We start from the raw sequence: 22,409 nt of genomic DNA on the forward strand, positions 1-22,409 counted from the left end.
TTAGATAATGTTTAAACAATTAGAATATTCAGAAATATTATTTAAAACTCACTCCTAAATTTTGGTCGATGTGCACACGACAAAAGTTCAATTGGTAATGAGTCTCCGTACCGCTGAAGGTTAATTTAATGTTCCGATTGTCAGTGACCCGGAATTATTGATAATTTTTTTTTAGTACTTCAAAACGGTTTCTCTATTATACTAATCAATAGTTTTTTGATTTCTATCAAAGGTTATACTTTCATAAATATATTCCAATGTCAAATGTAATAATTTATCAATTTTTTAATCTATAACTGGCTGAAACTAAAATTACCCTTTCATAATATTAATTTTTTAGTTATAACTGCAGTGATTTATTTTAAATAGAAATTTATGTAGAGAAAAGTTATGTAGTCAAAAATCAAGTTAAAAAGCGATCATCGCTGCAGAAATATTAGATAATGTTTGAACAAGTAGAATATTCAGAAATATTATTTAAAAACTCACTCCCTAATTTTGGTCGACGTGCACACGACGGAAGTTCAATTGGTAATGAGTTTCCGTACCGCTGAAGGTTAATTTAATATTTCGATTGTCAGTGACCCGGAACTGTTGATAATTTCTTTTTAATTTTTCGAAAGTATTTGTCTATTAGACCAATCAATAGTTTTTAGATTTCTATCGCAAGGTTACACTTTCATAAATATGTTCCAATGTCAAATGTAATAATTTATCATCTTTTTAACCTATAACTGGCTGAAACTAAAATTGCACTTTCATAATATTAATTTTTTAGTTATAACTGCAGTGATTTATTTTAAATAGAAATTTATGTAGAGAAAAGTTATGTAGTCAAAAATCGAGTTAAACAGTGATCGTCGCTTCAAAGTAATCGCGCAACATGTAAAAATTTTTACTCGTTTATTGTTTCAAATTGCAAGGAATATATGTATTATGTAACTATCTTTTCCGTTATTGTAAATAATATAGTTTAATTATTATAAATGAATTGTTCAAACTATGAAATAATGCTTGGAAGTTCAATCACTGATTAAATTGCTGTAAATAAATAGTTAAATTTGTTAAATAATATATAAAAATATCATGGAAATGCATTATTTTACAATTTGAATAATTCGTTTGAAACAATTAAATTATTTTATTTCTACAATATTTCTAGACACTATTTTATAATTTCCACAATTTTTATATTACAATTAAACAATTGAATTAATTATTTCATTCAATATGTCACCGTCATTTCTCTTGAGTTTATTTTTCAAGACTCTTATAAATTATTAGTTAAATATTTTAAATAGCAGTTAGAAATATTACAGAAGAGAATTTATTGTTCAATTGTTGCAAATAAATTATTGGAAATATTAGATGATGTTTAAACAATTAGAATATTCAGAAATATTATTTAAAAATTCACTTCGAATGTTTGATCGATGTACACACGATGAAGGTTCAACTTGTAATGACCTTTCCCGCTGCTCAGCCATCGGATAAAGATCCCGAAAAAATTTCGTGTTCCTCGACTCGACCCGATATTTCGGGTTCTCGCACACCTGTAAAAAATGTGCCAAAATTGAATGGAAGAATTGTCAGGGAAAATATTGCTAGAACCGTGATAATGCTAAAAAGCGTTTGTTGAATTGGACTGTAGATTAAAAAGCTTAAACTTGTAAGGTTTAAGAACAAAAAAGCCTGTGTGAAAGATGGTATGATAATAGCCACGGCACGAAAGTGTAACCAAGTTTAGACGACGTAGACGTTGGACAGCTACTATTTGATACTGTATGGACACACGGTTTTTTTTCCACATACTCGTGATAGACGATCAGGATCGATTCGTTTTAATAATACAAAATTGTCTGGAGGAGGTGGCGGTGAGGAGGGTAAGAAAGTGTGTTGCATAATGAATGACATCGTGCGACGAAAGAGGGTGAAATTCAATGCGTTCGTGCTGATACGATGTGATTCGTAGAATTGTACTACGCCCTTCTACAGAAAGGAACGCCACGTTGGCTGACTTAATTTACGTGCATACGTGTTAAAAGATATTAATACTTTCATTAATATTTTCACTTATTCTGTACTTGTCTGTTGTAAAATGAACAGCTTAAAATAATCTAATTTGATTCTATGAAGCTTCGAGTTATTACTTACACCCATGTTCATTGAATTTCTGAGATTAAAATACAAAATTACAGAGCACCGAATTTGAAATTGTTGTCCCACAAATAATTACAAAAGATTTTAACACAGTTAGAGTTTATTATATTTTATTCAGGCATTTGTCAAATATTAAAATTAAGAATTATTTTTTAAAATAATCGATATTTTAAATACATTTTAAAGCACTTTTTGTTTTTAATATGCAATATATATTGTTAGTACAACGGTTAATATATTAATTATATTTCATAGATTCTTTATTGTATAAAGTATACTCTACACTTTTTCTAGTTTTTGCAGAGCGATGTATCTACGTTTCTTGCGTTATTACATCTTCATATCATTAAAAAGTATAACAATCTAGTCGTTAATAGTTTAATAAATTTCATGATAACAAAACAAAACAAAAAAATCGGGAACTTTTAATATCACAATAATCGTCTTAACGACTTGCGCTGGCAACTGATTGCGGACCATAACGAGTGACCAAACCGTATACGATAATTCGTCGCTTTCTTTTTGAACTCGTCGATATAATAATATCACTGGATAGAAATTATTATTGAGAAGTATTAAATTTATTATTTGTTTTGCCTCTTTTGTTTTACGTAAAAATATTCTTGATACTAAGGAAATATTACAATTTTGCAAAAAGCTCAAGAATCCCAGATGAAAAATTTTAATCGATAACAGAAATGAAACAGAGTATATACCACTGTTCCGTTCGTCGTGCCACCGCAAATGACAACCGATTTAAAAATGCAAATGCTATCAATCGAACGAAATCGGCCTCTCCCCTTCTATGTCTTCTTACTTCCAATTTACCCGCAACTTTCTACCATCCCTCCTCTATCGATTTCTTTCTAGCGCATCAATCATTTCTGTTGCACTGTGCCTGGTGCTCTCGGTTTCTATTTATTCCTTCAGCGTCGATTCGTAGGTGGTTAGGTGGGTGGAAAAAGAAATAGTCGGCAGTCTGCGGCCGACGTTCACCGACAGCCATGGTCGTATGGCAGCGTTCGTTGTTCGTGCTAAGCGGAGAGACGTAAAAGCAAAACTGAAACACCACCTGTAGTTAGAGACCCGTGGTAGCTATAGTTGGCGCGTTCGCCTCCCCCGAACCAAAGAGGGAAGCTTTCCATAAATAAAAATAACTACCTTCCTCCCTTGCGTCTAGCAGAGAGGGGGGAGGGTCCCTCCAGCAATTACGCTCCCGTTTTCTATGGTTTTTCGTCGTTTGCACAGTCAGCTGCGGCTAATCGACTCGAACCGCGAGAGGTTATTGCGTTCGTGCTCGCGGCACGCTTTGGAACGTCGTCGCGACGCTTCGTCTGGAGAACTTTTCTCATAGCGATTTCTCCCCGCTGTTAATTTATTACTTTCACCCGGGGAACAACAGTCGTGAAAGTGTTGAGACAACTGGTGTGTTGATTGACTTCGAGTGGTGCGAGATTGGTACATTAAGAGGGGTTGGAAATGGAATTGTTTCGTGAAGGCAAAAGGATCTAGAGGAGATTTCGAGGATTACACGATCTGTACAAGATTGAGGTTTTTGGATTATTTATTAGTTTTCTCCTTTTCTAGATGTTATCTTTAATCATTTTTTTATTTTTCTCAAGTTATCCGTTATGTTTCGATAACTTAAGAATTTATTATTATTTTTTTTTTCCTTATAGAAATCCTACAATATCATTTTACATTTACAATTCTTACCAGAGTCTTAGAATTTTTAAAATTCACGAACATTTCGTTTTTCTCGGTCTATACATGTAAATTCGTTTTTATCATTTTCTCCGATCTTATTTCAACGCTGCGTTACGTCTATGAAAGTACAAACAAATATAAAATTGCATCTAGCGTGAAGACACGAAGAACGAACGGATCTGAGTGCTGTTGATTTGGAGAATTATGGAGGAAGCGAAGAGATCAAGCGTTCGCATAATACGCGGCAAAGTAGCAAAGAACTGTAAATGGTAAGCCAAGAAATGGAATATCGATTGAACGTCGGCAGTTTTTAGCTATAACTGTAACTGTTACGTCCGAGCGAATGATACGTCCAACCGTTTTAGATTTTTCCGTTTTACGTGTGCATACGTTATGATAGCAAATTCCAGTCCGTCAGCGGCGCATTGATCTTTGTTTTTTTTTTTTTTTCACACCGTGAATTTTTTTCTTATCGCGTTTCACAAGTTAGTTCGATGCAAAATGAACAGTATTAAATTATCTCATATTTTGTACACTTTGAATTCTTAAGAAGAAGAAGAAAAAAAATATTATCAGTGTATTTCTCGATGTTGGCAGTTTCATTCATATCTTCGTACAATTATATCATACGAATTATTTTTGCAAAGGGGGAAGATATTATGAAATATTAATACTGCTAATTTGTTTCTTCATAAGTACGTATATTGTACGTCTGGAGATTGATTTCTCAATTCGAGTGGTCTTATTTTTATAGCAATCTCGTCTTTCACATGTTCAATTCATGTTTTCCGAGTCAATCTCTCAAACTCCAACTCGGTTTGTTTTTTCCTAATGAAAGTTGTACGTATACTCTCTCGTCGCATCTCTCACTACATTCTTTCGATTTATTTTTCCAACTGAAATCGCTTTCTCGTAGCATTTTCTCTCGTGTCCAATAAATCATTCGATATTTTTATAACACGTATAACAAATCGCTGAGACGAAAGAAATTACAATCCACGGAAATAGAAAGACGGAAAATGTTAAAAATAATTGCCACAACGAGTATTACATTTACTACGATATTATTATCAGTGGACTAAATTTAGAATGGAGCAAAGACTACTACTAAATTTTCGATACTTTATATATTTTTTCGTCGTGAATTTTTGCCCCTGTAAGTGCATAAATATCATAACAGTAAATTTATTATTCCTCATTTTTAAAAGAAGAGAAGATCCTTTCTTTTTACTCTTTCAATTTCCCACCTCTCGCTGACAATTTTCTGTCGTCTTTCACTCCCTAGATTAAACATCTCTCATTTTCCATCTTCCGCCTTCAACCCTATTAATCTCTCGATTCTTTCGAGGCAAGCGTGTCACCGTAGTATATTACAGTTGGTAGCGTATTACCAAACTGTCACCTCCATTTTGCGACCTCGATTGAGGAACATCTCATCAAAGGCCGGGGATTTCTCGCCGGTCGTAGCCAACGTCGAAACACTGCTCTCGTTATCGCGGCCGCTTTTGGCTTTAACCTGATTCTTGCCAGCGAAAGCAATTAAAACCCGAGCATCTAGCGTGCCCGTGTCAAAGGGCAACGGCTAGCATATCTTTGACGAAGATACCGCAAGGATGTGCTGTTGGATCCATAACCTCTTGCGCTGGAATAACGATCGAGAATTTTCTATTCCAGAATTGTAATATCTCCTCAGTTTCAAGTGTATTTAAGTAAAACAATTAATAATTAATTTATTACCTCTCCATAATTTCTATCCAGCGATGTCATACTGACGAATTACCGTGTACGAGTTTTGGTCACTCGTTATGGTCCGCAATCAGTTGCCAGCGCAATTGATTAAACGGGACTGTCGTTGTCTACTACGTGTTCCAGGCTGATCGATACCATTGCGCGGCGACGTTTTCGCTTTTAGCTTCAATTCGGCCTTGTTTCGCCGAGCCGGCGCGGTTCTCGATTGTCTTTGAAAAGCAACAGCAAAGAGTTGCATCAGATTCGATTCGATGGGCCCTTGTTCTGTCACTCGTTTTCGAGATACACATTAAATTACATGCTCGGGGCACTTTCAGGGTCCTCGAGGCTTCATAGATGGAAATGAGATACACCTGCTGGCGAATGTATTCAAATTTTACACGCGTACATACATATATTTATAATGTACAATTTACATATAGATTACAATATCTAGATAAATTTTGAGAATATGTTATGTGAAATTTTCATGCTGTAACGAGATGCGATGTACATTGTTGTAATTGCACCGATAAAATTCGAGACATTTATTTATTGCAAACGTACATTTAGCAAGAATGAATAAAAGATTTTTAAAATATAGTTGCGTCATTGAATGCAAGAAGGATCTCAGTGACAAAAATGATAACGACAAACTAGAACATTTTAATCGTGAAAAAATATTTTTATTTTTTATTTCTTTTGTTTTTTTTTTTTTTTTTTTTTTTTTTTTTTTTTGTATAAAGTTCTTGTAGTATAAATTCGAATGGAAACGCTAGCTCACCTTGTTAGAATCTTGTCTCACTAACAAGTAAAGATATCTCACTAAAATCTTACACTTGAACTATCTCGAACTATGTTCCTGCTGTGGTAATACAAAAAGGAGAAACAGCTTCAGTGAAACTTTCATCTCGCAAAGAACCTGCTCTTCTTCCTATTTTCTGTGTAAATCCCCACGTAAATCCACGGCTTCCATCAATCATTCTAAATATCCTGTGCGGCCTCGATTATCAATGGCAGTAAAACGGCCACTTGTAACACTTAAAAATGAATCCCTGTCGGCCGCCATAAATCTCGTCAAATCTCGTGCAATGCGATATTCAAATAAAACACTGGGCGATTCGGCTCGTTGAGTAGTCTTTATTAGACGATAAATTCTGGTTTATTGCATTGTCGTATTTGGTTTATTGTATCAGTGGATCATGCTTGGCAACAGTTTGGAGTTTACATCGTTAGGACTTAATTTTATTTCGCATTTATTAAGATAAATCCCTTTAAAAGATATCCCTTATGGGATTAAAAGTATTACGTAATGGTTTAATCATTTAACATTTGGATACACGGTGATGAAGAAAGTTAAATTTGATTTACGTTTCACGCGTAAACGGTAGCGGATTTTTGTATGAAATTTTTCTTTCGTTGAATTCGCTTCAACTTTAGTTCAAGTTATTTTAATAGAGAATACTTGGATGTCATAATATTAAATAAAAAACAGAAATATTATTATTACATCCTTACCAACGTGTATTTATTTTATAATTGCAATTAACAATAAGCATGCCTTTGTATTAAATGTTATTGATTGTATTATATATTCAGTTTATTCAATATTTCATTCTTACGAATAATTATTGATTTTATTGAATCTGTTTATTGAAATTTGATTTCGTGTCATACATATTTATCTCTAAATAAATATCAGTTCTATAAAATAAATAATAAAGGTTGCCTAAATGCCGCGATAATAATTCATCGTATACCCTTCGAAATGATGCTTAATTTCCCACGGTAATTTATTTCTATGGATAAAGATATAATCACGTGAACTTTGACATCCTCCTATTTAAACGTGGAATTCGATGGAATTTCCAGACTTCCATTTAAATCGACAATTAATCGTGCCAATTGAATTTTTATTTTTTATTAAATCATTTGTAAAATTCGTCTCCTTTTTATACATACACATTTAGGCATTTTACACGAGTTATTACGAGAAACTTTTATGTTAGAAAATAATATTTTTAACTAGTTCAAAAGATTCGAAGTCCAACCTTAGGCTAAATCTCTAATCACTCAATTTTGCACATAAAATCTAAACGGAATGTTTCTTTTGTAATTTCTTTCAGGCTGTGCTCCTTGACCCTGACCCGGCTGGTGATTTTACGGCCGTTGGGTTCCGATCTAACCTCGATTAGCATCGCCGTGAAGATGCAGAGCTCGAAGAGGACCTTGCGCTCGAACGAGATGGCTATCCCGACCGGTGGCATGCTGGACACCGAGCTCGAGCTCCAGTTCGCTCTTCAATATCCGCATTTCCTCAAAAGGGATGGCAACAAGCTGCTGATACAGCTCCAGAGGAGAAAACGATACAAAAATCGCACGATGCTCGGGTACAAGACTCTGGCCGAAGGAGTTATCAATATGGCTCAGGTAAGAGTCAATAGAATATCATTTGTCGTGTAGAGGAGTGCTGTAATTCGTTCGTTATTACGCGAGTGCAGTTTAATTTTCACATGTACCATTATCGCAATGGTGATTACACTAGCGTTCGAATCCCCGAGAGATTAAAATATAAATGCAATACGATTACAAAAGAATGTAAATGACAAATATTTTAGTATTCAGTAGGGGTGTGCGAGAGTCGGAAAATATCGGGAAGAGATCGAGTCGGGTTGCCGAAAATTTCGAGATTCCCGAAGGAATCGGGTTTCCCGAGAAAGTCAAGATTCCCGAAAATTTCGAGAACCCGGCTACCGTTTCTCGAACTACTGTACAATGCTGTATAGCAGCCTACAAAATATGTAAATACACAGTTCAATTTCTTCTGCCCAGTGAAGTTATTGGAAACACGGATTCTAAGAATCGTGCGACCTGATGTAAACGAACGCGTGACTGCGTGCTTAGTACTTGGACATTATGTACGCTGTTGAGCAGTATCGCTGAGAAACTCGGGAAGTTCAGACGTATATTTCAAAATCTGTGTGAATTTAATAAAGATTAAAATTCTTGAAAAATAATGTCGAGTGATAGTGAGAGTAAAGTTGTGGTAGCAGAAAGTAATGCAGAAGATATCGTCCAAAGGGAGAAGGTAAAGAGAAGCTTTGTTTGGGAACATTTTTATATAAAAGGGCGAAATGCACGCCACGTGAATGTAAAACTAAGTATGCAAATACTACTGGTTTATTACGCCATTTGTAGCATATGCATCCAAACATAAGTATACGTACTAGAAAAGAAACTGAATCGATGTAAAATTTGTCGCGTGTACACGTAAAATAACTAGACTAACTGCTAACAAATAATAATTAACGAAAATATTCAACTTTGATTCATTCGTCGATAAATTGTACGTAAATTGCTGATTTATATAATAATTATCACTGTTTCTCAGTATGATATGATATTGGATTGTATTTTTGATTTATTCTCAGTTCATAAAGCAGCTTGTTAAAGCGCAAGAGGTTAAACTCAAATCCAAGAACCATCCCATCCTCGTGTCTTCAGCTTCCTATCCCAAACCCCCTTTTCACCGTATCAGGCTGTGCAAGTGGTTCGTTCACCCGAGCGAAACGCACCGGGCACTGCGGCCGCGTGTCACTAGGCCAGCAAAAAAGCGACTCGTTTCTCATCGAGCTGTTGCACCTGCGTGCGTCCGCAGGTTCTCCAGAAGCAGATGGACCTGGAGCTGGAGCTAGTCTCTGACAAGGCGGAGAAATATGGCGGGCACTCGGTGGCGTTGGCCCGCGTGAGCGTGGTCGCGCTCAGTTCCCAGCCGGTCGACCAGGACAAAAGACTGATGAACGACCCGAACGAGAGGCTCTGCCCCGAGTACAGCGACGAGGAGGAAGAGTTCAGCTCGGAGGGCGAAGCTGAAGGCAGCGACAGCGAGCCGACTCTCGAGATGCACAGGCGGAAGAGCCGGGCGAAGATCCCGGCGAACGCCAGGGTACGTTGCAATCAAATTTCCAATTCACTTCCACAGTTCTGTATTTTTATTATTTTCCGAACACCGTGTTAGAGTTTCTAAATATTGTAACAAGTACTTATACTTCTTTTTTTTGTACATTGTACGTATTCTGCACGACGTTGTCTCTTTCGAGGTTTCGGTTCGAATTATATTCATTATAATTGAAGGTATAAATGACGCGTCGAATTGGTAAACGGAAAATTAATATTTCTTTGCAACGTTAGGATAATGTAATGAGATAATAGTCAATGACGTCAGTTATGTGGTAGAATTTCTCATAAATGTAATTGAAAACGAGAAAAAAAGAAACCAAACATCTGTAAGTGAAATCAATGATTATTGAAAATGCAAGTCGCAGCAGGAGCATTGCGAAATAAAATAAAATATCCTTCCACGATGCAAAACGCCCCCTCTCTGAAAAGAAGATTAATTTTGATTAGCAATTTTAAAAGATTATTTGAATCAGTCACGTCGTCAGAGTACATATCAATATCCAATATTTCACAAACATTCGTTGACTGTTGCAGCAAAGGAATTTAAAGCAAAAGTTCATAGCGTTGTTGAAGAGACGATTCAGAGTGTCGGAGGATCTGGATCAAGATCAAGAAGAGATCGGGCAGAAGCTCTCTGGTAAGCTACAGATACAGCATTACACTACGGCTGCGACAAAGCAAAGCTCGCGAAAAAAAAAAAAAAAAGAAATTGTGCCTCTGTGTCACAAGTTGTCTTGTTGATTATTTTATAGACTCGTTAACTGGATTTGTTAAAGGCGCAGAGATGGAAATCGAGGAACTGTTCGACGAGCTGGAAGACTTGTCAGACAGCGGTCCAGAATTGGATACGATGTCTGTCAGTAGCACGCCCAAGCCATCGCTGCGTCCTTTCTTCAGCTCTAGTCGTTCGCTTTTAGCGCCTCCTCATTCCGGTGAGTGAATCGCTTTCGTTTCATGTAAAAACATCGTTGAGTATCGTAGCATTTTGTAACGTGTGAATCTCGATTGGCAAATGTACGAGTTGCTTGGTACGGCAAGCAGTGTAAACGGAGATTGAAAAGGGGAAAAAAAGATGGGAGGGGAGCGTAATAACGTGAGACCCGTAGAGATCGATCTAATTATTCCCTCTAGTCGAAATGATTGCACACGCGATAAGGTCATTCGACGAGTGTTACTTGTCTTTCTCGAAGACTTTCTACGAGTGGAAAAATTTTGTGGAAGAATTATTTTTATTATTTATTTTTGAATGTGATTGTTGTTGACATTTGATTCGTTGCTTTGTGGATTTTTCGTAGGTGTTTGTTGGGAAAATTTATTCTTTTTCATTATAAAAATTGAAATGTAAAAACTTGAAAGAAAGGTGAAGCTTAAAGAGAATTGTTTTTTAATAAAAGTATATCGTTGATCTAATATATTAATTGCAGAATTAAATAAAAATAATCTTTCACAAATATGAATTGTTGATGTAACATGGTGAACAGCTGATCGATACGAATTCTTAAAATAAAATAAAAATTTTCGACATTTGTAGAAAGTATATTCAAGATATTTTTTTCGTACTTATAATTCGGCTGTAATTAAGGTTTCACTTACTTATTTAATTTAAGAATTCACAATGTCGTATATTTATTTTTATTATGCTCCACGTACGTATTTTACGTTGAATCTCCATTTTTTCCAATAAAAGTATCGCATTATTGAGAGTTATAACTCAAGTACAATCGAGAGAGCAGAAAAGTTTTCTATTATCTGTCGATTGGTTCTGCAAACAGTAACGCTAGATCAGAACGGTTTAATTGCAGTTCCTTGTTGTCCCGAGTTTCTATATTACGAGTTAATATTTATTCTCATACACCGTGATTTCTAGCATATATTTTTCCCGTTATCTATTTCTATTTTATTTTATTTTAGTAAGTTTACTCATTTTTCTTAAGTTTAACAATTTATCTGAAAATAATTGTACATCGTTGAATAATTTTTATAAAAGTGTCATTTTAATATAATTTGTAGCCGGAGAATTTCAAAGTAATATAAATTCGATTACCGTTAATAATTTCAATGATTCTTAAAAATTTGTTTGATCCGGATTTTCTGAAGAAACAAAAGAAAAGAAAATAATTTAACTTTACTCATTATCAAGCCCCTAATATCCTTTTTTGATATTCAAATCATTGAACTAATAAATATTTTAATTAAAACTCGTATTTCGTTCAATTTCAACGATTATTATTTGCAATTTTTATTTCCACTTAACCTCCGCGTTTCAATTAACAATTTTATCATGCAAGTCCAAGAATACATTTCAAACGCTTGTGAGTTCTAAATGTATCAAGTAACGTCGAACGACATCACGTTAATTGCGCACGATAATCTAGACTCTAGACAGAGGACAATCATAAATGGCCAAGTAAAAATAGAGACATAAATGTTTCGTTGCCAATACGGATTCAGATCTGTTTAACTAAGTGAAAGTCTGGTGCGTTGGCTTTGCATTGTTGCATGTTACGATTCGGTAGTAGTAACCAACGAGGAGACCGGAAGCACTCCTGCGACGGCCATAGGTCAGCAGAGCATAGGTCAGCCAGCTAAAGAGAAACATCGTATCGGACACACCACTCCAGGTATGTAAAGGCACACCGAATCGTCACGATTTCAAAATGATAAATTAGCTCTGGACTTAGTTCTTTTCTTTCTCTCTTTTTTTCCTTTTTTTTTTTTAAAGAATCTTTGCTTCTTCGCCAAGCAAGCATGGCTGCGTGAATTTTAAACAGCATGATACTATTTTTTTCTTTATTATTTCGTTGAAGCTCTCCTCTCTCGCGATTTTCGATTCGGTAAAGAATAGATTGACGAATTATTATTAGCATCTTCCTTTTTTACGTTTGTATATTGGCATTCGTTAGAAGTGCATTTGAAGATGAAAACGAATTATGAAATATATTTAATATGATGCGACGTAAGATAATTTGAGGTTTTCAGGGAAATAATGTAGTTAATAATTCGAATTTTAATACGCATTCTGCAATATTATCTACGAAATAAGGGAATTTTTACGCGAAGTGCAATTGATCGTTACATAGTCGTGTGTTAATTGTTATAGCTAATACTTATAATTATATTTATGGCTTTGTTATTTATTACATGTAACTAATATCTTCGGCCAATATTTACAATATTTTATTTTCTTTATAAAAAAAATTACTCAACTGAAGAAATCATTTTTACTAGTTTTAAAAGTTAAAAATTAATCAAATTGAAAGTCATTTTTATTAGTATTTTTAAAAATTAAAAATTAGTCAGTGAATTTAAAACAAAGATCCATTATTATTTCAATGAAATATTAGGAGAAATGTTCCTGGAAAAAGAGGAAGAATACTCGACAGCCACTGTGACAAATCCTGAACAGAAAGAAGGAACGTAGGAAAAAAAATCATCCATTACGATTAGAGAATTAGTTAGCTAGCCAGGAAACTGAAATACATATCGCGATGTAACGCAATTTTGTAGATTGGAGAAGGAACTCCAGCGCATGAATGACCTCTTGCTAATCAGCAGAAGCTTGGTGTTTCGTGATCAAAGATATGAAACTCGGTAATTAGATGCCTCGTAGTTTCACAATAGAGCATCTTTAGCAATGATTTTTCCATTCGTTACTTTATATCCAATGTATTTCTCTGTAGTAAGTATCACCAAAACTTAGAAACACTCTAGAAATAATCTTTTTTTTCTGTTGCGAACACTGAACTCGGGCTACCCTAACGCAAGAATAATCGAAAGAAATTTTGTTTTTTTTTTTGAGCTCGGTCTATTATTTTTTTTTTCTTGTTTGTATTTTTAATATTCTCTTTGTGTATTTGTCGCTTGATACTCAGAGCGATAACTTCGTTGCGTTGTCTCGTTTCAATTTGGAAAAAAATCCCCCACTCTTCTGTGATTTTCGTACAGATTGAATTAATTATCGAACAAATGTACGGTTAGTGAAATAAACCAATACAATGGAATAAAATAAAACTAATATAATAAAATAAAACAAAAGAAATGTCATTGTTTGTATTTTTTTTTTTTTTTTTTTTTTTTTTTATATCCAAAGCCTCAAATTTTATACCGTGTATTATTCTTAAGAATATCAATTATCGTGTATTATCCTCGGTAACTATTAATCTTGCGTTGTGGCATAATTACAGAATTAATAGAAAAGATCCCTCGATCCTACTAGATATTAGAGCACGTATGTAAGACTAATAACTTACCTAACACTTGTAAGAGAATGCGATGAAAATAAACGTTTATATGGCATCTGATTTCTTTTGTAGTCATTCTTTTTGTTTGCTTCTGTAACACTGTGAAACGAAGTTCGATTTTTCTCAATCGAAAAGACTCGAGGGGGAAAAGAGAAAACAAGAATGCGAGATTCTGATCGAACCTCGAAGATTATTCTGCAAGTGACAAATGGTTACGTTGGTCTGTGTGTTTGTGTGCCGTTTTTTTCTTTTTCTTTACGCCTTTCTGTACGTAGAGAATTCTAAAAGAAACAAAACCGAAAGCAAACTGTAACACGAAAAAACCCTGTCCGCTGGCCTCTCTCTTTCTGCCTCTCTCTATCTACTTGTACGTACGTATCTCTCTTTTTATATTATCAACTACTTTTACATATCTTGTCTCTGTTTTTCTTTACTAATTCTTTACTTCTTTTTTTTTTTCTTTCTCTTTTTCTCTCTTTCTCTCTATCTGTCTATCTGTCTCTCTATCTCTGGTCGCTGTACCGATTAACACGCCACACGCTGTTCGATTGCGAGTTTTCTCGACGTTTCTCCAACGTTATTAACAAACGAACGATAAAGAAAAGAAAAAGACACATTCGACCGGCTTGAGTCACGAACGCCTGTTGCCCGCTGCATTTCGCGCGCAGATTCGTGTGGTGTACCCTTTTCTCTTGATACGTCTTAGTAAGTTTTCTGAATATACTTATTTATGGCGTGTATATCGTTGGTTTTCGTGGAAGAATGATACATCTTGAGAACCGTGTCAATGCTGAGTGAGACAGTCTGCAGTCCTGTCTATTTAACAGAATTGTATTGTTCAATTCAAAATATAAAAGTTAGTATTTAAATTGGAAATCTGATCGATAAGGCGGCAGCTTCATCTTCTTTAATTGTCTGTTCAATCTTGGAAATAAATTTTCTAATCTTATCTTTGATCAATCGTTTCTTAAATAAATTTATAATTATTTGATATGGTTTTCTCTTATAATAAATATATTTTTAGATATTGGAACTAGCTCCTTGTTCTAGTAAAACTTAAAAATTTTTCGATATTTGATCCTGTCACTCTTTTTGTAAACTAACGATATACATATAATATATAATAATGCGCCGATTAATTAAACGTGTAGTTCACGTTAGTGTAATCGTTTTTTTTTTTTCTTTTTTTTTTTTTGACGCGTTAATAGACTTAGAGACGTTTCTTTGTCTGTCTCTTTTTTTTTGTGTGTATTTACTTCTTTGTGAGTTAATCGATCGTGCATTAATAATTGTTTCGTGCGTTACCGATCGTAACGTTCAGGCCATAGTCTAAATGAAAGTTTATGTTAAGTTATTATTATTAATTTAAGTTGTAAAATAAAAAAAATATATATATTTAGAAATTAAATGTTTGTCGTATTTAATGATTAACATCTAGTTTTTTCTTAAATAAATTTAATATATATATCAAAAATTTGATTTTAATAATTTTAAAAATCTCAATTTTCTCTAAATAATTATACTTCTCAAATAAACGACATTCGAATAATTCATGTTCCAATAATTTCAACGTTCCCTGAAAACAAATAAAGTTGGGGACTTGCGAGGAGGGAAATGGCCTTCGAGCTTACGTTCGGTAACGCGCGCGCGCAGTTTCCCAAGGATACGATGCAATCGCGCGACGAGGAGTAATGAAATCTCGTTTCAGAACGCGGCGTGGATAGGCAAAGCGACGACAGCTCGAGAAGAGCGGACAGCGATTCGCACCCGGAGAATTGGACGGATCACGAGGCGAATGATCCACCGAATTACGTGACCGGCTCGCCGCCGAAGTCGGAGCAGCACAACAAGACGGAGAGCAGCGACAAACGGAGCAGGCTCTTTACCCGCGACAGAGGCGTGCCTGGCACCAACAAGTCCAAAAAGCACAGCCTCAGCGTGGACCTGAAACCTCCCGTCGATTTGAATAGCTCCGAGGTACGATGGAGAACGATGTACAGGCGTATACGTATAGGTTTGCGGCACCGATCTAACCAGGCTGTAAATTAATATACCCGACGGTGGCACTGATTGATGTAATTATGCTCAACGCTGCACGTAATGTGTCTTGAGCGTTGAGGATGTGGCGCGTAACAAGTGATACTGACTTAATTTATGAAACGCAATTTGAAAATCATGTGGATGCGAATTTTATGATAATTGAACGCGTAAGTTAATTCCATCACGATGGCTGCTAATATGTTCTGTCAGTGTCGTCAATGGTGGTAATCGTAATTTAAAACACATTGTGATTAACTAATAGTACAGTTTAATTCGATCCAGAAGAATCGAATGCTACGTGCAGAAATAGATCGAAAGAAAAGAAATTAAAACATTATCGTTTTCGAAATTATCGGTCGAAAATTTGCGAGATGTACTTTGAATTTGATTCATGAACAATCGTACGAAATTTAAGTTGAACGCTCTTTCCTAAGATGATAAGTTCGAGGATCTGTCAGGCACGCGCGTACCAATGCAATTATTAATTAATCATATTTTTTCATAAACTCGAGCTTAAATGTAAAACCATCAATCTCCCTTCTATCTCAGTTTATTCTCGCGCCATCTGGGATCACCTCTCACGGTCGGTGAGACCACTTTTCACCGAGACATTCCGCGTAGATAAAACGAAAGAAATGAAACTCGATTCATCTGGATGAAGAAAACAGACGGAGGTCGGTCTAATCTTTCGAATTTAATTCTCCATTCTTGATCGGGACGAGCAATATAAATCCTGAAGATTGAATTTTATTCCTCTCTCTCTCTCTCCGGTTGTAACGTTTCGCTCGTACATCAAGTTGGACGCGTATTAAAACGGAGAACACATATTGTTTCAGCCGAGGAAAGCGTTGGTCGAGCAATTAAGCCGCGTTCTACCGGATGACAGTTTGCCGGACGCGGTGTCATTGGTGTCGCTGGCTGATCCTGGCGCGGCTGTGCTAGCCACGAGGCTTCAAGAGAGGAACCACAGAGTCCTAACGACCGCCTCTCCGGCGGATATTCGTGCCACGTTCACGTGCTTGGTCACGCGAATACAAAAATTGTAACTATTGCCGCTTATTCTCTTTTATTTCGAATTGCGCTTAATTTTGCAATTTTTTTTTTATTTAATTCGGCTTCAATTTTAATTAAAATAGAATTAAATATCCCAAAATCTTTGTAATTAAACATTTGATGATACATTTCTCGATAGTTATTAACGGCTAAAATTTACATGGCACCGTGATAATCTCATCAATAACGTTGTTACAAAAAAAAAAAAAAAAATTGCAATTCAAAACATTTCATTTGCAATTCTTTTCAACTAAAATTTTTAATTGATAATTTATGTTTCTTTAAGATTTTTGTTTGAATTCTTTCGTCATTGTGTCTCCCACTTACTATTGACGAAACTCAGCATCAGAACAGTTCGACGAAATTCGAAGAAATTATAGTATTTGTGACATTTGAATAGGATAAGTTATTGATGACATAAGCGCCGCAAATTTTCAATGAGAACTTCGTGTTCTCAGAATAATTTTTTCGTAAAAAGAATATCTTTCGCGCGCATTAGCATTTATCGCCCGACGTTGTTTCAAAACTCCAATATTATTACAAGATTACTTAATCTGTCATTGAACAGAGGAGCGAAGTTTTTTCTTTGTACAATTGTGCGATACGTAACGACCAAAGGAGAAGAAACGTTCTACAATATCAGTTGGATAGAATCCATATAAACGTTTACAATCAATTAAATCAAACTCCGCTAAACGAAATTAAATCATATTTTTCCCATTTTCAGTTGCAACAGCTCCGCCAAGCCGCCAGCGCCGATCAAAGTGGTGATCGCTGGCGGTGACAGTTTCGTGAATGCGGTTCTCCGCCACTACGTGGATCAGTTAAGTTTTCGACCGCAGAATTATCTCAAGTTCTTTGTCGTGCCTCTGGGTTCTAATACGTTGTCGAAGTACCTCGGCTCGATAGACGCTAGGTACTCGATGCTATTCGGCGACGAGTGGAAAGAACTGTTGGAAAGGGAGGGCGGTGGCGCGAGCGAGGGTGCGGCTAGAGTCTCGGAGTATTTGGCGTCGGCTGGTACAACCTTGCTACTGCCGATTGCGGAAGCCATGGTTACGTACAGGTACGATATTCAGGCGGTTCGATCGATTTTCACTGAAAGGTGGAACTGGTTCGAATGGAACTACTATGTACTACAAGGTGAAACATTCGACAAGGGTAGAACTTTTAACATAATGATTTTAGTGGGGAAATGTCTTTAGTGGGGAATGAAAATTGGATGAAAATTAATGACGAAGATTTGGAATAATACTTAATTGACGAAAGTTTTGGCAGAAGAATGGTCTGATGAATTAAGAAATCTCAAATAGATTTATAGCTATAGAAATCATTGTAAAGTCGTATTAAATTCTCGATAAGCGGTAGCTACAGCAAATTTCGTTTAAACCTTTTTTTTTTTTTATTAAATTTCTCCTCATTCGAATATTTTATAGCTTTGCATTATTCTAGTGTACAATGATTGAAAGTCAAAAGACATTTACAAATATTATTATTACACTCTCGCTGTCGTATATATTTATTTTAGAATTGTACAATTATTCCGCGTGCATGGTTGTACAACCAAAGTAAATTTAGCTCTTGGTCCGTGGAAATAGCTCTAGTTTTAAACAAACATTATAGGCGATCTCGTTATGATAACAAACACCGTCCCGCTTTAATTTCGCAGAGAAACGGACGATAGTAGCCAAATATTCATCCCATTCATCAACGACGTCCGCGTGGGCTGTCCAGACAGCAGTTCCTCCGCATCGGTCGATCTAGATGAGAGCAACGTGACCATGTCTGGCTCTCCACCTTCCTTGCCACCTCCTGGTTTACCTATTCCACTTCCTGGCAGATTAACACCACCGAGTAGCCCGAACGTTGGCCAACCAACGAGAGAAGGCTGGGAGCCAGTCGAGTTGCAGCTCGATTACTGGAGCAAACAGACACAGGGTGAAAAGGGGAAGAATACATTGAGACAGGCGTTCAGAGCGTTACACGTTCAGCGACTTCCTCCTCTGGGTGAAACTCCCGGTCACTATCTGTCCATGAACTACACCACAAAGGAGAAGAAACAAAAAAGTATGTAACAAAATTTGATACGTTGCGAATTAGCAACGTTTTTTTATTTCAAACATCAATTTGTTTTATATCGAATTAGTAAGGGTATGGAATTTTAACGTTCGCTTTTATTTAAACGAGAATGCGACTGTTTTTGTTATATAATTATAATATAATTTTAATTTAATTTCTATGCACGATACGTTGCTTTTTCATTAATCTTTTTGATAATTAGATGAAGATCAAATTACATTGATAACACAATCGTGATCCGTGACATTCTTCAGTAGTTATTCGTATTTTAGGAACAGATTTCTATGAAGTTGTTCATTTCGTTTCTAGTAATGAGACTGGGTAAGAAGAAAGAGAAAGAGAAGGAGAACGAGCCAAAGAGTCAGACGGTCGAAGGCGTGACGCGACTCATATGTTCGGCGAAGACTCACAACATTCCATTAAGAGGTAATCAAAGTGTTTCCCGGGACAAAAGAAATCGAAATATTCCTCTCTGTTTAATGATATTCATAAATCGAGTTATCTGTAACAAAAATTGCAATCAAATAATTTTTCATTTCGTTACCATGTCAAGTTTTTACATTCTTTTTAAAGTCGTACAAGTTAAAATTAAACGTATAAAAAGATGTACGCGCTTTCTCGACAATTTGGCAAGAAGAGTTCACCTGTATCTGTATAATTTCAAGCACACTGTTGTAACTTGTTGTTTCTTAGTGAGCATCGATGGTACTGAGTGGTACGGCGTGAAATTCTTCCAACTGTCGGCGCAGTGGCAGACGCACATCAAGACGTTCCCGATAGCCATGTTGGAGTACAGTCCGCAGCAGCAAGCCCCCAATACCACGTAAAAACGCTTCCCTCGTTTCCGTCAGTGGCCAGACACTTTGCCAGATTTCATTTGTGTTCATGGATATTGCCAATTAGGATCGACAGCTTAGCTTTACCGCGCAAAGAAAAAAGAAAAAAAAAAGGAAAAAAAAAAGAAAAACCCCCGATAACCATCAAATCCTCGAGACCGAAAAGAGAATGAATAAAAGGAAAACGTAGTACGCGATAGAGTGCGAGTTCGTGCAGTGGATAGTCGGTTGCTTGAAACCGGAAGTCGTTGGAGCTGACACAGGCAAGTATCTGAATGCTGCCTTTCCTTTTGACTACCATCTACCATCTTGTTACTCCTTGTCGTCCAATTAGTCGGTTACGTTTCCAACGAGACGGAATTTCACTTGCGAAATTGTAATTTTTCGGAGAAATGTTCCGCGACACACCGAGATCAGTGTAGAAATTTCGTAGAAATTCGCAAGTTAGCGACGGTTAATTCTGGAACTGTACTTCAACCGTACTTCAAAACGTACTGAACAGTGGTAGACGTGGTTAACACACATATCGTATTGCAATTAACATAGATAAGAGTGACGACGATGGTGATGGATCTCTGGTTGGTTATGCGAATGCCATGTACTTGTCTGAACATACCAGCGATATCACGACTTTTCCGTAGAGGTGGAAAATTCAGAGGAAAAACCACATTCGCTTTCTCTTCCATCCCTCTCCACTCCCCACTTGACGCGTGCATATACATATAGGACTTTTTTAAAAGGACGAGCATAGGAGAAAAAGAAAAAAAAAGAAAAAAAATCGATCGCCTGCAAGTCGAACTGTGGACGTATTCGCTATGATAGATTCTTCGCGTAAAATCGCGTAATTTGCCGAGCAGAGGTTAGCGTTAAATTATGTATTTATTTAATTAACGTGTATTCTATATAATATACGTGTACATACATATACGTACGATATATATCGCATATAGCAATGAAAGCATAGAGCGACATTATCGAAAGAAGTCTGTGATACAGGCGAACATTTCTTTTTAGCGCACAAACCTGTTGTTCGGAGTGTGACGAGCCGTGTACAGTTTCGCGAGTCCGAGCGAGAGATCTCGGGGAAAGGAGGAGGAGATTCTTCTCCGAGGAGAGAGAGAGATCAATGAAAAGGAAACGAGAGGAAAGAAAGAAGGACAAGACGATGACGATTATTAGGAATAGCTCATTAGTTATTATACTCCTCTTCTCGTTTAAGATTTCGACATATTTTTTGTATTCCATTTTATAGACTTTTTAGCCTCAGGCTGCTGTAGCTTAAATACTCTCTATTTTCAGATTTTTATTATTTAATACTTTGATTCCTTGTTAGAGACGTTTCTGACCCTTGACTTCGATGTAATTATAGAGTATACTCATTCGCGTATTATTGTTTAGCTGTTAGAGAAAGAGAGAAAGAGAGAGAGAGAGAGTGAGAGAGTGAGAGAAAAAATAATAGAAATTATTCGTCGAAAGATATTAACAAAACAGAAAAAATGATATCGAATGACTATGTTCTCCTCTATAGTATTGATATATACTATATCAAAGTACGAAATAAGCACGATCGAAGAAGAAGAGATCGTGATGAAAAGACAGAACGGAGACTTTCCACTTTGCTACTTTTGTTATTTAATTTCCCTTGTTCGCTGTTCAAATTCAACGACCTACCGCGCGTCGATCGTTAGTTCGTAACGCACCTCTTGTCCCTTAGAAAACGAAGAAGACGAAAAAAAAAGGTATCATATCACGCGAGGCGATGTAGGAACTAATGTCGTTTAATATTGCTCTAGAAACAGAAAAAAAGAAGAAAAAAAAAAAGAAAAAAAAAGAAGGAAGAGCGAGCGCGAGTGAAATACACAATAATACCTATAAATACATATAATACATACGTATTAATAATTTGAGAACACGAGAAGAAGCGAGTACAAACCGATAGGTATGTACAGCAGCAACGTACTTTTCGACTTCTTCCTTTTTTGAAATCTAGAAAAAAAACACACACACACATACACAAGGAACGACAGAACAGTTTGCTGTTCACTGTTTCCAGCGACTTGTCCGTCGCGTTGACTGCCTAATGCCAAATTGAGAAAGAGAGAGCTACAAGCAGAAATAAAGAAAATAACAGAAAAAGAAAGAAAGAGAAAATGGAATCGTTTAGTACGATCATTTGTCCAGACAAATTTTCCAGGGGAAAGAGAATTTAGATCGCAAGCAGATCTTGCATAGATACGCGTGTGACAGAATGAGCAAAGAAAAAATGATAATAACGCCCTCTGGAATGGGCGATTTTTACATACGTTTGCCAATATAAGAATTACAGACAAACAAATCTTCTCTATCCATGCCACGTACACGTACGTATTTATCACACGAACGTCCGTACACACCATGCAACAGTACGTGTTCTCTCTGTTCACCCTTTCCCTCCCTCCACCCTGTTCTTTGCTAGTCTGCAATTAGTTTGTAACGAGTTGTATCGAACTGTGCAAATCGTAGTCCTACATTTTACATCTTTAAACGGCTGAGAGCAATAGCCCGTTTTGTGCGAGATAGTTGACTTAGAAGAGAAAGAAGTAAAAAAAAAAAAAAAAAAAAAAAA

General features: G+C 36.1%; 1 protein-coding gene across 4 annotated transcripts; it reads left to right on the forward strand.

Moving 5' to 3' along the window:
• Positions 1 to 4,035: 4,035 nt before the first annotated feature.
• Positions 4,036 to 22,384, forward strand: LOC122530114 (phosphofurin acidic cluster sorting protein 2). 4 transcript variants are annotated; one of them, XM_043656784.1, is made up of 12 exons: positions 4,036 to 4,136; positions 7,722 to 8,025; positions 9,254 to 9,541; positions 10,090 to 10,192; positions 10,308 to 10,487; positions 12,075 to 12,176; positions 15,505 to 15,773; positions 16,673 to 16,878; positions 17,617 to 17,955; positions 18,559 to 18,956; positions 19,278 to 19,394; positions 19,662 to 22,384. In XM_043656784.1, the coding sequence occupies exons 1-12, from the start codon at positions 4,072 to 4,074 to the stop codon at positions 19,793 to 19,795; spliced, it is 2,505 nt and encodes an 834-aa protein (XP_043512719.1). In that variant the 5' UTR covers positions 4,036 to 4,071; the 3' UTR covers positions 19,796 to 22,384. The 4 variants fall into 4 exon arrangements, with proteins under 4 accessions (XP_043512719.1, XP_043512718.1, XP_043512721.1 ...); XM_043656783.1 differs by having other exon boundaries at positions 4,037 to 4,136; positions 12,072 to 12,176; XM_043656785.1 differs by having other exon boundaries at positions 4,039 to 4,136; positions 10,332 to 10,487; positions 12,072 to 12,176.
• The last annotated feature ends 25 nt before the right edge of the window (positions 22,385 to 22,409 follow it).

Source organism: Frieseomelitta varia, unplaced genomic scaffold (genome assembly GCF_011392965.1).
Source record: "Frieseomelitta varia isolate USP_RPSP 00005682 unplaced genomic scaffold, Fvar_1.2 scaffold_327, whole genome shotgun sequence".
In the NCBI taxonomy this organism is placed as follows: Eukaryota; Metazoa; Arthropoda; class Insecta; order Hymenoptera; family Apidae; genus Frieseomelitta; species Frieseomelitta varia.